This window comes from Grus americana, chromosome 11 (assembly GCF_028858705.1).
Source record: "Grus americana isolate bGruAme1 chromosome 11, bGruAme1.mat, whole genome shotgun sequence".
NCBI classification, from domain to species: Eukaryota; Metazoa; Chordata; class Aves; order Gruiformes; family Gruidae; genus Grus; species Grus americana.
The window spans coordinates 19,299,582-19,312,087 of record NC_072862.1 but is presented as its reverse complement, the minus strand read 5'-3'; the positions used below and the strand labels follow the sequence as shown (position 1 = coordinate 19,312,087).

Genomic DNA, 12,506 nt, shown 5'->3' with positions numbered 1-12,506 from the left:
AACTAACATTGTAGAGCCCATTAAATTATTCTGAATATAAATTTACCTCTTTCTTCTTCATGCTCGTTATCTCTCTCAACATCTTGTCTTGTTACAATCAATTCAGATTACACAAAACCCCACATAGCCTCCTGGGTGTTGTCACCTATTTGTTGCTAAATACATACAATGCACTAACAAAATAAACAAACACGAATCATTTAAATAGCTCATGGTACTCTTGGAAGGCTGTAACAGCTGCAAATCCAGTCATCACCTTTATCTTTGGGAGAAGTGAATTACAATACTGGCCCAACAAATCCTTACAGGAGTTTTCCTAAACTTATTTCTAACTATTACTATGAAGCAGGAGGATTGCTGTGGGGATTTAGGGTGTCCAGTAGCAAAGTAAGGATATGCACGGGATCTCTTCAGGAAGCTTTGAAGCCGTCTTGAGGAACAGCTACATCATTTCATCAGCTCCTTGAAGGGCTCTTTTTTGTACAACACCCTAAAATATTCTGGAACATTACTCATGTCAAACTAATTGCCTGGAAGGAAGCACATAATCAGTTTTAACTTCATTGCTGGAAGGAACTATATTGAGATCTCTCTAATATCCTGGATAAGAGGACAAATGCGAAGAAAATTATGTTTGCTAGGGCCTCAAGCATTTCTGTAGATATTTAACAGTTGTCCAGATTTCCGGAACTAGTACATAATCTCCTTGGCTGTCCTGAACAATTTGACTTACATAATCTTGTATACCCCCTCAATACCGTCAGTATTTTCAGTCTGTGGATGCCATAAGCTGTTCCATTAGTTACTAAAATATTCCACATTTTCTAGTTTTAAAGTACCAGCCACTTAAACATTAAATTCCAGTTTATATGCAGGAAAAGAGGGTTTGGGGTAGGGAAAAGGTATTAATTGGGAACATCCGTGATGAAATACTTGTGCAGTTCTGGGGATCATTACTTACAGAATTAAATGACGGCCTTGAAGTACCACCACATTTTTGTGGGGCACATGTCCCAGCTCCGCTCGCCTGCCCTCCAGGCTGAGAGGCCTATGGGGCAATTGGGATCAAGGGGCAACATAGTGGCAAGGGGGAAACAAAAAGTAAACTTTTCAAAGATTAAACAAGGACAGGCTTTACAATCTACAAAAGTCCAAAGTAAGAAATACTGTAGTGAGAGAAAGGAGAAAAAATAAAAAAAGACAAAAAGGGAAAATAACCCCATCCTCAAATCTGGTCTCCCTCTGTATTTTTGATCAACGCAGCTAAAAGCCAAACAACCCTAAACAGCCTGCGTTCACAACATGCTGTTTCCACTCACTGTCACTTTGCGTGCAAAATCTGTGCACTGATTTCTCGTGTTCCTGCCTCATCTTATTATACCCGCTAATAGGTGATTAAATAAAAAATTAGAGCAGCTGTTCTCAAAATCCTTCAGAGCAGCTTCTTAAGAAAGAGATCACATCGCTGGCAACTTCCCTAACCAGTGGAGTCACTCTGCTTTGTGGCAACACTCGCAGCAACTGCTTCTTTGGCAAACTACAGGAGGTGTTCAAAAGATCTGTAAATAGTAAATTAGTGATTACAGATCACCTTCATCTTACCAGGAAGTTTTGGGTGGTCTGTCTTTGATATTCTCTGAGACACACATGTAACATTTGACATAACTATTTAAAACTTTTAAACACAAAATTATGTAATTTAGTACAGTGGTCTTTAAAAAAAATCCTTACTTGCTTTGAGTAGTATCTTAAGCCCACACCAAATCATCATGAAGTCATCTGGGCCATATTCAAAACAGCATATTAAATGTGAGCGTGGGTATCACAGTATGCTTGCAGTCAGGCTGCATATGATTTTGACTGTAATTTTAGAGTATGCTGGAATTAAGTTTATCTGACTGAGTCCCTCAATTGAACTTCTCTACTGTGATGTTGCTATGACCCTAAGTGTTGACTTCAGCTACTACAATTAAGGATTTAAAATTTCTTTAGGCCAATTGTAAGACACATGAATGAGAGGCTTTAAAATGCAGTTTACTTTTGTGAAGAGCAGAGATGAAATTCTCATGTGACAAGTCACGTTCAGAGTCCACAGTTCAGCTCACCTGTATCTGCAGTGCAAAGCTACTGTCTAATGTTAATTGGCAATGTCATTTTCCAGTATCATCAACTTGTGAGAGGGGAAAAACTCTACTAACCTGCATTTAATTGTCATGTGCCCATATATACTACCTGTGCAGAAAATAGCTGCCTTTTGGTTTGCCAGTTAAGGTGTAGAAAATAGCAAACCTGTGTGAAGATGAGAGTCTCGGAGCTCCTGCTGTCCAAGCTGAGCACAAATCTGATGGACTGGAAAAGCTCCTGGATGCTGGAGCGGAACTGTTCCTCCTCCATTCCACAAGTAGCTCTGGAGTAAAGGATCCGAGATTGGACAATGAACTTGAAAAGATATTCCAAGGCCTTAAGGAGCAGGAGAGGAAGGAGATTAAGACAGAGAAAAAGAGAGAAAGAAAAATAAAGGAGCTTTAAAGAGAACCAGGAAAGATTCTAGGTGCATAATAACTATATTCTTCAGCTTTAGAAAGGAGACAGAAAAACAGGTTTTATAAGTTACATAACTCAGTGAAGGAAGATCAACTCATAGGCAGTATCCCTTCTCAACCAACAATCTTTGTTACCAGTATGTCCCACTAACAAAAAAGTACATATTTAAGCCAAATAGACAATTTTGAGTTACATAATTTGGGGAAAACCTTGGTGAAGAGACTAGTTTTCTCAAGACTTTTGGCACAATAACTGTAACTGAAGAAGCTATTTTCCTGTTTTCATTCAAATTTTACCTTTAATTACTGGAGTTAGCTAATCTAGATTAAGATAAGCGGACTGTCAGTGGAACAGAAGTGTTACCTGGAAAGAGGAGAATCTGCTTTTCAGTATGAACACAACAGCAAGGTTCACCTTTATTTCTGGCAGCTACATGTACAAACGGAAATAAATGCAGATGCAGAAATAGAAGACAACAAGAGCAGCACATGAAACCCTCTGGCAGCCCATAACAGTAGCAAGCAGCAGTGCTCTAGTGAGTATATTTTTACTTAGAGCTCTGATAAATTGAAGTGCCTTTCTTTTATCATCACCTGTGAAACTTGGAGAGCACCCAGCAGAGGGAGAATAACCTGCACAGAAGATGGCATTTACACCATTATACAATGTGTGATAGATGCTGCAGTCCTGAAGGACGGGCAAATTGGATCTTTTTGTAGTAGAATGAGAATTTGCTCTATGACACGACTAGATTAAGTCTGAATTTGCAATCTAAACATCTTTAAAATTTTGTAAATGGCATTATTCAGAACTCCATTTATCTGGCAGCAGTTTCAATGAAGAAAAATACATTGTTCTTTGCAGCCCTTAACAAGCTTACCAATCTATCAGGGGTTCTCACAGACACTACTGTGGCAATGTGCAATATACGCAAGAATATGCAATGTTTTGTTGTAAGCATTAGAATGCTACAGCTTTAAGGATAGAGAATGGGAATGTGAAATTCCTCATAAAGCCATCACAGATTTCAAAATGCCAGTGATACTTACAGCCATTTTTTTTTTCTGGGAACGATGATAGCTTTGGTAATTTGGCAGTACATTATTTATACTTCTGTACTAAAACATCTCCCAGTGAAGCTTCCTTACACCAAAGAACTTCATCGGGACATAACACTTTTTATTTCTGGATAGTTTCCAGACAAAGGTCAGTTGGTTCACAAGTCAGCTCTTTAAGGTTAGCATCTCTGCTGCTAACACCAAATATAGCAAGTCAAGTGCTTGTACAAGCTGTTTTATAGGTTTGGTACAGACGACTGTAACTCTAACCTGAAAGCTCATAACTTCAATGTGAAGCTTATGTTTTGCAATGAATCAGAGGATTTATGGATGAAATTCTGTAATTCTCTGTTGCAAGTGAAATGGCAGGCTTTCAGAGACACTCCACATCCTCAGCACAGACAACCTAAACTGTTGCCTAGAATGATCCCACAAAGGCAGCTGAGGAGTTCATTGTGTTTGCAGACATGTGGCTGAGATGACAAAAACACAAACCAAGTCTCATTAGCACAAATCAGGACTTGGACTAACTGACTCTTACTACTTAGAAAATCACAAACGTGATGCATATGTGTGCCTAAAGACATAGAAGTACACTGAAATAAAATTCAAGCCTTCTATTATATTTGGCATGATATTAAAAAAAATCAGTATCACATTAAAGGAAGTTTCTTAAAAACACAGTCTATATGCATGTTCACACAATAGGTGAGCACACACCACTCACCTGTGACCAGCACTTAAAGACTCATGGTACCATCACATGCAAAACTTAAATGGACAAGCAGCATCAAAACCTTATTTCCTCTCAACCAAACAACCCCTAAATTCTACCAGTGGTACTCCAGGAGAGTCGAGAAAAGGAATAAGAAATGGGCATATAGATAACACATCTCAAAGAACTTCCACTTACTAATGAGTAACCTTCCTTCCTTCTCTGAGTGTCCATATGCACGTTCACTCTGTGAATACAGGAATAGCACATCGCAACTTGCACAGATTACCTGGTGGTTGGTTGCAATGTCCCAGGAGAATTAAAAGCAGAAGACCACTATGACAAAAGCAGCATCAGTTAGAAGCTTCTGTGATAACACAGGTAAAAAAAGTGGAGAAATTTCTGTGGTTATTCTGCAGGTCTAATGGATAAAGGTGGTCTTTAGAGACACTTGAGTCTTCAGGGATTATGTTCAGACAACATTTGATGGTTTTACTGTAGCACATTCATAAATGCAGTGGACAGTCTTAGGGACAGTACAGCTGCACATCTGGACTCATCTGCTGCAGAGATGAAGTCTGTTCAGTTCATACAAAAGGCAAACTATACCTGATGTTCAGAGCATGAACAGATGAACCAACCTTGTATAGAGCTGCTTTAAGAAAAAGCACAGATTAATTCCCTAGCTCAAGAAACCCAAAGATCACTTTAGGAAAGTATCTGGAGTATGTAGAAGGGGTAACCTTGTCATAAGCACAATGTATGTAAATAGGATTAGCTCTGAAGGTCCGAATCTCTTTCACTGTGCTAACCAAAGTGAATAAAAGCCATTTTCAGTAGCCTATGAGTATCCATTCACCATTCAAGAGCAGCTAACAAACTCTTCCTGCTACTGTCAATGTATTTTTTTCTAGAGAAGAGCGTGCTTGCTTCAAGAAGCATCTACTATACAGTTTTAAGAAAAGAAGTGCAAAGGTTCAAGTGAAGGTACCAATCTTGGGAGAACAGATAGAAGACCTAGGGCAAAGTTCAAGGCATCAGCAACAAAAGAAGGAGCAAGTCCCACAAACAGGCTGACCAGGGTGGAACAATTACAGCTACATCAGCAATTTTCTGGTATTCTTAGAAAAAGCAAGACTGTAGAACATGTAAATCACTGAATAAGGTAACTATTTCTGAATGAGGTAATTAATAAGTCCAGAGACAGACTGGTCTTAAAAGCAACAGACTGACATTTTTTTTTTTTAAATTCAGGGTGAAGACGACAATTTGGAGGAGTCCCCAGTCTCAAAAGGCAGGCTGAGAATGTAATTCCGCATCTTTCATTCACTAGCTCCCTGGCTGGCATGGCTCAGAAAACACGTTCAGGGTTTTGAAGACATCAGCTGGGAAGACTGACCCTTTCTGTATCATTGATTCATGTAAAGGCCCACAGTAATGGTATGCAGTACCTCAGAGTCCCTAAAAAGAAGTTTGATGCCTGTTCTGTGTGGTTCAGCTCCAGAACACTGATATGAGGATGTGACTTCCTGAGGAAGAAAAGGTCTTGCTTTTTCAGTGGGTTCCTCAATCTAGGCAAAACCCACCAAAAGGAAGGATGAGAATGGAAGCAAAAAGAGTAAGTTGATAATTTCTTGAAAAAACATGTTTGTCCCATTTTTAACATTCTCTGTGAATCTGTGGTTGAAGAGTCTTACAAAGAAGTTGTTTCCAACTATGTAAATATCTACAAAAGACAAAGTAAACACTGATATAATGCCCTTGTAAGTCTCAGGATATGATCTTAACAGGAGTATCTTGAAAGCTAGTTGAGGGCGGTGATGCCATAACTTTTCAAATAGAACAAAGATTCTCAAAAAATAAAAATTACTTCCTCAAAAATATTGACTAAATTAGACTAAAGGAGGCAAACCAAAGAACAAAAATGTCACAAGAAAGAAAAAGCCATAATAAAGTCTGAAAGGTATGCCAAGACACAAGCATAAATACACGTACAAAGAACAATCTGTGTGTATGGGGGTGTGCTTCACCTGTGATACACTTCACCTATTTGTATTGATGGGAAAAAGTGAGGAAAAGAAAGTGCTAATCTCTGCCACTGCTACTAGTTCTAAAAGTGCCCAGACTCAAATGTTTGGACATAAGCTTACTCACAGAAAGAAGGTACAGATGGACACTCAAAAAAACCCCTCTTCCTGCAAATTTGAAATGTTGTTTTTATGTATTTGACACAGTATCTTTCTATTGTACAAGTACACATGGTAAAACTAGTACTTGAGTCTCTGATTTCTCTGTAACAGCACCAAAAATATTCCTTTGGTTTCACACATCATTAGAAAGCTGTCCCCTTCCGAAAGATCATACTCTCATCACGGAACTGTGATTCAGGTCCTGTGCAATGACAGTTGTTAGAATTTCCTTCCAGTTAAAGGCTCATTTATCTGCTTCTTAAAGTACTCCAGAACTTCAGCCAGTAATACAATGAAGCTGTGTCGCAGCCAGAAATGAAAAGCATATCTTTGATTCGCAGCACCTGTGCCTAATACATTTCAAATAACGGCTTCTTGAAGTACAAGGTGTAGGCCACATATATATACATATGGCCAGGTCAAATATACTCCATGTAAGTCCCACTTCAGTTCTCCACAGGGCTTCAGAAGGACTTAAGGAGGCATAATTCTTCCATTTTTTTCTGCACAAGAGTGAATCTCCCCCTAAAATTAAAATTTTGGCAAAACATATATATATATATAAAAAACCTGGTTAAACAAATAAGAAGTCAGTGCCAGGCTACCCTTGATTTTATTTACAGCTCCCCCAGCCCTTTTGCAGTCACAGATGGATCAGACACACAAATACTCTGTTGCATACCTACCCTCATTGCTTCCTGGATGTGGTCTTGGCGTACGAGCTCAGCTGAACGGTCCATGTACCACTTCAGACATCGGATCAGCTCTCTGAATATAACAAACAGTGAAAAGAAGGGGAACCTTCAGCACTTTTTAAAAATCAGTCAGGGAACAAACATTTTGAGTTTAGGGTGGAATCTATAAAATAGTCCCATTTCACTCCATTTCAATGGTCAGCTATAGCTGTCCTAGCTACTGAACTGACATAGTATGTATGTTTATTTAAGTTTTGAAACCAGAAAATAATTACTTCTCTGTAACTGACGTAGACCATTTGGAACACTAAGAGAACATCAGAAAGATGTTATTAAAGAGATAGCTTTGGTAAAGGCATGCAGTATAGTTCTGAGATCAAAACATACAATTTTGTTTGTTTGTTTTGGTAAGAAACTCCAGATCTCCTTCCTCTAAGCAAGCAGGTTTTAGAAACTAAGATCACAAAGAAAATACACACATCTGTTTCCTAAGTATGCAGTACTGTTTGGACTAACTTAAGAGTTGTATTAAAAACATGTTCTTTTTCAGACATCGGACAACCAAAAATCATTTGTTTTATCTGAAAGAGGTGATAAGTAACACAAAGCAGCACACCTTTTTATCCTCTGAACATGACTGTCTTCTAGTGTTGTATGGTATCTACAGGTTTTCACCCGCCATTGACAGAATTTTTTTTTTTAATTACACCAAAATGTGAATGCCTTAAAACAATCAAAACCAATTATAAGCTATTTTTAATAGTTTATTGTGTCCAAAGATAGAATATCCTCAAATGTACAAAAGAAATGGTCTAAAAGAAAGGAAAAACAAACCCCTGAATGATAACTGTCACTGCTTTCAAAAATCTGTCTTCCTGTCATGCAAAACTCAAAAAAGAATACTAGAAAATAAGGCAGAATCTTCAAAGTGAAAACTGAGTTTCGGGTCTACTGAAATTATACATTTACTCTAACTGAACAGAACATCATCTTATGTGAACACCTGTCTACTTTGGAAGAGGAAATTACATTTGTTCTCTAAGCTTCCACGCAAGTCTTGTATCCCAACGTCCTCCTTAAGACAAGAAATGTATATGTTCTTGGTAGGTCATTTGTACAGACTGAGAATGAGTTGTTGCTGAGTGACAGTGTCTCTTCAGTTAAAAAAATCCAAAGCGAGATTTGCCAGTTCAGAAAGGCAAGATGAATTCCAAGTCTGCTCGTTCTTAGCCACAGGTGGCACTCAGCAGCTTTTCTCTGTAACTGTGCTGGAAAACTTTCATCTGAGTAGTTCTACTTTTGAAAACCACTGCTAACACAAAGGCTATGATTCTGATGGTGACGACATTCAAAAGCTTGCTAACAATGTCTCTTGAAGTGATGGATAAACAAAACCTACTTGTAAGCCAGTGCTCCTGCAAAGTGCTTCTGAATGTAAGTGTCCATCACAGGTCGAAAATGAAAATACTTGCTGTCACGCAGCAGATTTATGATGAATACCTGTGGGAGGTGAAAAAGTTGAGCCCATACTAAAGGAAACTGCACATTGTTGCCAAGTTTCTATAACAAGTTACACAAGCTAAGGAACAATAAAATACATGAGTTTCTTTAAAGAGTCAGAGTTGTGTTATTAGATGGTGGTGTTTGCTTCTCCCAAGTGACAGCAAATATCACTGTCCTCGGATGTGCTGAGGCTATCCTGCCCTCCTCACCCAAGATTATTACAGAAAACATAAGGCTGGATCCAGCTGAATATTTCAGATTTCACGGAAGAAAAGTACTAGCAACATGAAAATAAGAAACTTAAAACTCACTGACCATGAGATAAAGAAAAGTAACAATTCAGCAGCTTACCAAAGACTGAAAGACCAGCAGACCATACTTCTCTGTGTTGTCATCCAACACTACAAACAACGTGTCGAGAATATCTTGTAGGAACTAAAATGACATGAATAAAGAAAGAATTTCAAATTCAACTGTATTAAAATAAGGTTATTTCCCCACTGCTTTTATTATTTCATACATGGTGATATCTTTGTGAAACACTTGCCAAGGACAAACCAGTTCAGGTTCATCCGTATGATATGACAGATTTTCATTTGTTTTTACTAAGAAAAATTCTTCTCTTTACAAGCAATATTTCTAAACAAAAAATGACAGAAAACAAACAAACAAACAAAAAGAAATGTGTACCACATGCCTGATTTGCAAATATCAGCCTTCAGCTTTCACTGTCGGCTGACTGAAGTGATGCCTAACAGTGGGAAAACAACTAACTTTCACTCTCATACCATTAGACTGTATCAGATACTGTTCTTCATCAATTTTAAGGCTTGGAAGCACATTAACTGGTGCTTCAAATTCTGTTGAATGTTGAAAACTGTTGTTCTGTGACAGAGAGTAAAGCTTTTATAACAAGCGTTAATTGGGTCAAGTTACATATTGCCAATTGTTTCTTCCATCCGTCAGACTGCGGCTTACTGAATGCTGACAATTCAGTGATTTTCTTTCCTGAAAGCACAGTCCTCAGAAAGGATGACTGTGAAGAAGAATGCTGAAGATCAAGTCAACTGCACATTCTCTCATGATTTTTTAATCTATTCTAATTGAATTTCTGATGTGGAAAACAAGAAATAAAACATAACAATTTATGAAGTCTCTGAAAGGATAAAATTTGGGTTTTTTTTCTGAATTACTGCATTCTGTTCTTCATATCCCAATGCCAAATGGCAGCTGATTTAGGGAGGGAATGAATTACTTCTCCCCTTGGAGTAATTTAATCCTTTTCTTTTTATGCTTTTCTCTATGAAAACCAGGTACTTTTACTACCCTGCAAACAAAGTGTACAAAACATGACATTCTAGAAAAATTCCAATATAAGCGGGGTATTGCCCTCTTCTGTTACTGTTACGAAGTTATCATGGAGATTAATATCCAAGATATGGCAACATTCAAATGAGTTACAGTGAAGTGGTTTTAATCATAAACTTGTAGTTAAGTGATGGGATTGCTTCTTTGGTTTCTTCTCTGTAGTTGTTTGCCATTACCAATTATGTCCTTTTTCTTCTAGATGTATAGAAATGCATTCTATGGAGAATTCTTATCACACCTAAAATTATCAGAGGGATATCTGGAATGCACATATTTTTGCTGAGACCACAAGTATTCAAAGACATTTTGACGTTCCCTTGACCTAAGAAAATTCAGGTCGCACAAAGGATTGGCGCGTAGAGCTACAGCGGTTACAGACACGGTGAAATGATCAGGTAGGAGGTAGCTTACTGCTGGATTAGACACGCTAGAGAGCAACTGGTGCTCTAGGCAACAGCTCCACTTCACAGTGCTGAGACAGGAAGATGGTTTTGCAGCGTGGTTCATTGGCCACTGAGCAAAACTGAACTTTCAAGGTTTCACATTTCTTTCTCCTCTACACGGACATTTAGAACATATTTGCAAAACAGAAATATAGATCAACTCCAATAGCTGTTTGAAAAGGCCAAGTTTTCTGAGTCAGCTCTATTTTCTTCACTCTAGAAATGACCAACCAGCTTACTGCAGTTGCAGAGAATGTCCTTTAGGAAATACTATTGGAGGAGGGAGATCTGCCCAGAACACCACTGCCAGGGGCTATGCCTGCATCAGCAAGTGCGGCTCAGCGGGAGCGGGCCTACAGAGCAGAACAGTTGGTGCCGAGGACCTGATACTCACAGTGCATGCAGGTGAGGGAATTTTCGTGAGGATTAGCTCTGTCTTGATCCCAAGGACTAACTGTCCATTAATTTTTGGAGTGTATCTTCCTGTTCAGTTTTATGTCAAAATAAAATCCCAGTTCACACACTCTGAGAATTCACAGCGTGAATCAAAAAGTGCAATAAGAGGGAACATTCAGAAGTGCACTGCAGGTCTGAATTCACTAACACAGATGCATCCAGAGATTCTTAATTCACGTAGTACCTTAACAATTTCCTCGCCACTGACATGTCTCAGTCTTCCTAGAATATCCATCACACGATCTGGGTAAGCTTTCCATTTCAGTAGGGCAAGCAAATCCACTGCAGAATGGTAAGAGAAAGAGCTAGAATCCATATGCAGAGGGAAAAGTGGCAACCCCAGACCCACCAGAGATTCATTACGTTACAGTTCTGCTCTTGTTGCAGTTCACATTTCTCAGGGCGGGGGGTGGGGAATTAGGGGGAAAAAAAAGAAGGAAAATACGGAGTAAGTCCAATACTACTAATAAAGAAGTGAATTGAGGAATGGTAAAGTACTTTAAAAAGAGTAAAGATTGCATTCTTCACTATGTGACTTGACACTGCACTGTGGACAATCCACGTTTGTCTTCTCATGCCCTCAGGCACGTTGCTGTAACAAATTTTTATTTACTTAGTAGCTCTGTAACAGCCGAACAAAACAAACTTTGGATTGTGCAGAAGTGCTAACACTGATTTTTTTGTTCTTCAACCATTTAATGAAAATTAACTTTGCTTTAACATATTACCCTCCTCTTGCACTTGCAGTAGTGCCTGTAATTTCTCTGCCATCTGTCAATATCCTTATTTCCTCAAAAAAAGTTTCTGCTCATTTCAATAGTGTTAGTAAAAAAAAAAACAGCTTACATATAAGGAAATTATAGCAAAGGAGTACTTTAGTAAAATAAACAGAGCACAGGCATACCCATCTTATCTCTCTCTTTCATAATCCCTGTTGCCTTGGGCAATTTTGAAGGCTGATCTACTTACCATTCTGGGTCAGTTTGGTAGAGGAAAGCTGTGTGGAGACTGAAAAGGTCTCTTTGGTGCTGCGCTGGAAAATGAGGCTGGAAGGGATGTTGGGGCAGCCATTGTAGTCCTCTTTGCAGCAAGGCAGCCCCAGGTACAGTGCGTGATTGTTAAAAGTGCTGTTCTCATCACACTGCAGGTACAGGACAGGAAACACAATTGTACCTAGTCTGTCTCATTCTGCACACTCACACCCTGACAGCAGTTGCCTAACAGTGCTGTTCCTGATCTTTTGGGTGTACAAAGCCACTTCTCAGACTAATGCCATAGGCTGGTAAAACCGCTGAATGCTCATAAACACTAGTACGTTTGAATTCAAAATAGATAGGATTAGCAGGAGATAAATTATCATTATCCGAAGGGGAAAAGTAAGCTGTACCTAGAATAGAAGGGTCCATCCATACCTAGTCACATGATTTTGAATTTATAAAGTTTTGAAATTACTATTAATCTGTTCCTTACATAGTTCTAATGAGGGGAAAAAAAGATAATGTAATGACCATTACTTATTCAAACTGAAGTAGAGA

The 12,506-nt window shown here is 38.6% G+C and overlaps 1 protein-coding gene across 13 annotated transcripts in view; it reads right to left on the bottom strand.

Moving 5' to 3' along the window:
* The window catches only part of DOCK3 (dedicator of cytokinesis 3), a 224,773-nt gene that overhangs the window by 57,827 nt on the left and 154,440 nt on the right, over window positions 1-12,506 (bottom strand). For all 13 annotated transcript variants that reach the window (XM_054838228.1, XM_054838236.1, XM_054838229.1 and 10 more), the window contains 6 exons: window positions 11,941-12,112; window positions 11,156-11,253; window positions 9,056-9,139; window positions 8,601-8,701; window positions 7,193-7,274; window positions 2,290-2,460 (listed from right to left, as the gene is read on the bottom strand). In XM_054838228.1, coding sequence (XP_054694203.1) covers window positions 2,290-2,460; window positions 7,193-7,274; window positions 8,601-8,701; window positions 9,056-9,139; window positions 11,156-11,253; window positions 11,941-12,112 — 708 coding nt within the window. The remainder of the gene's footprint in view (window positions 1-2,289; window positions 2,461-7,192; window positions 7,275-8,600; window positions 8,702-9,055; window positions 9,140-11,155; window positions 11,254-11,940; window positions 12,113-12,506) is intronic.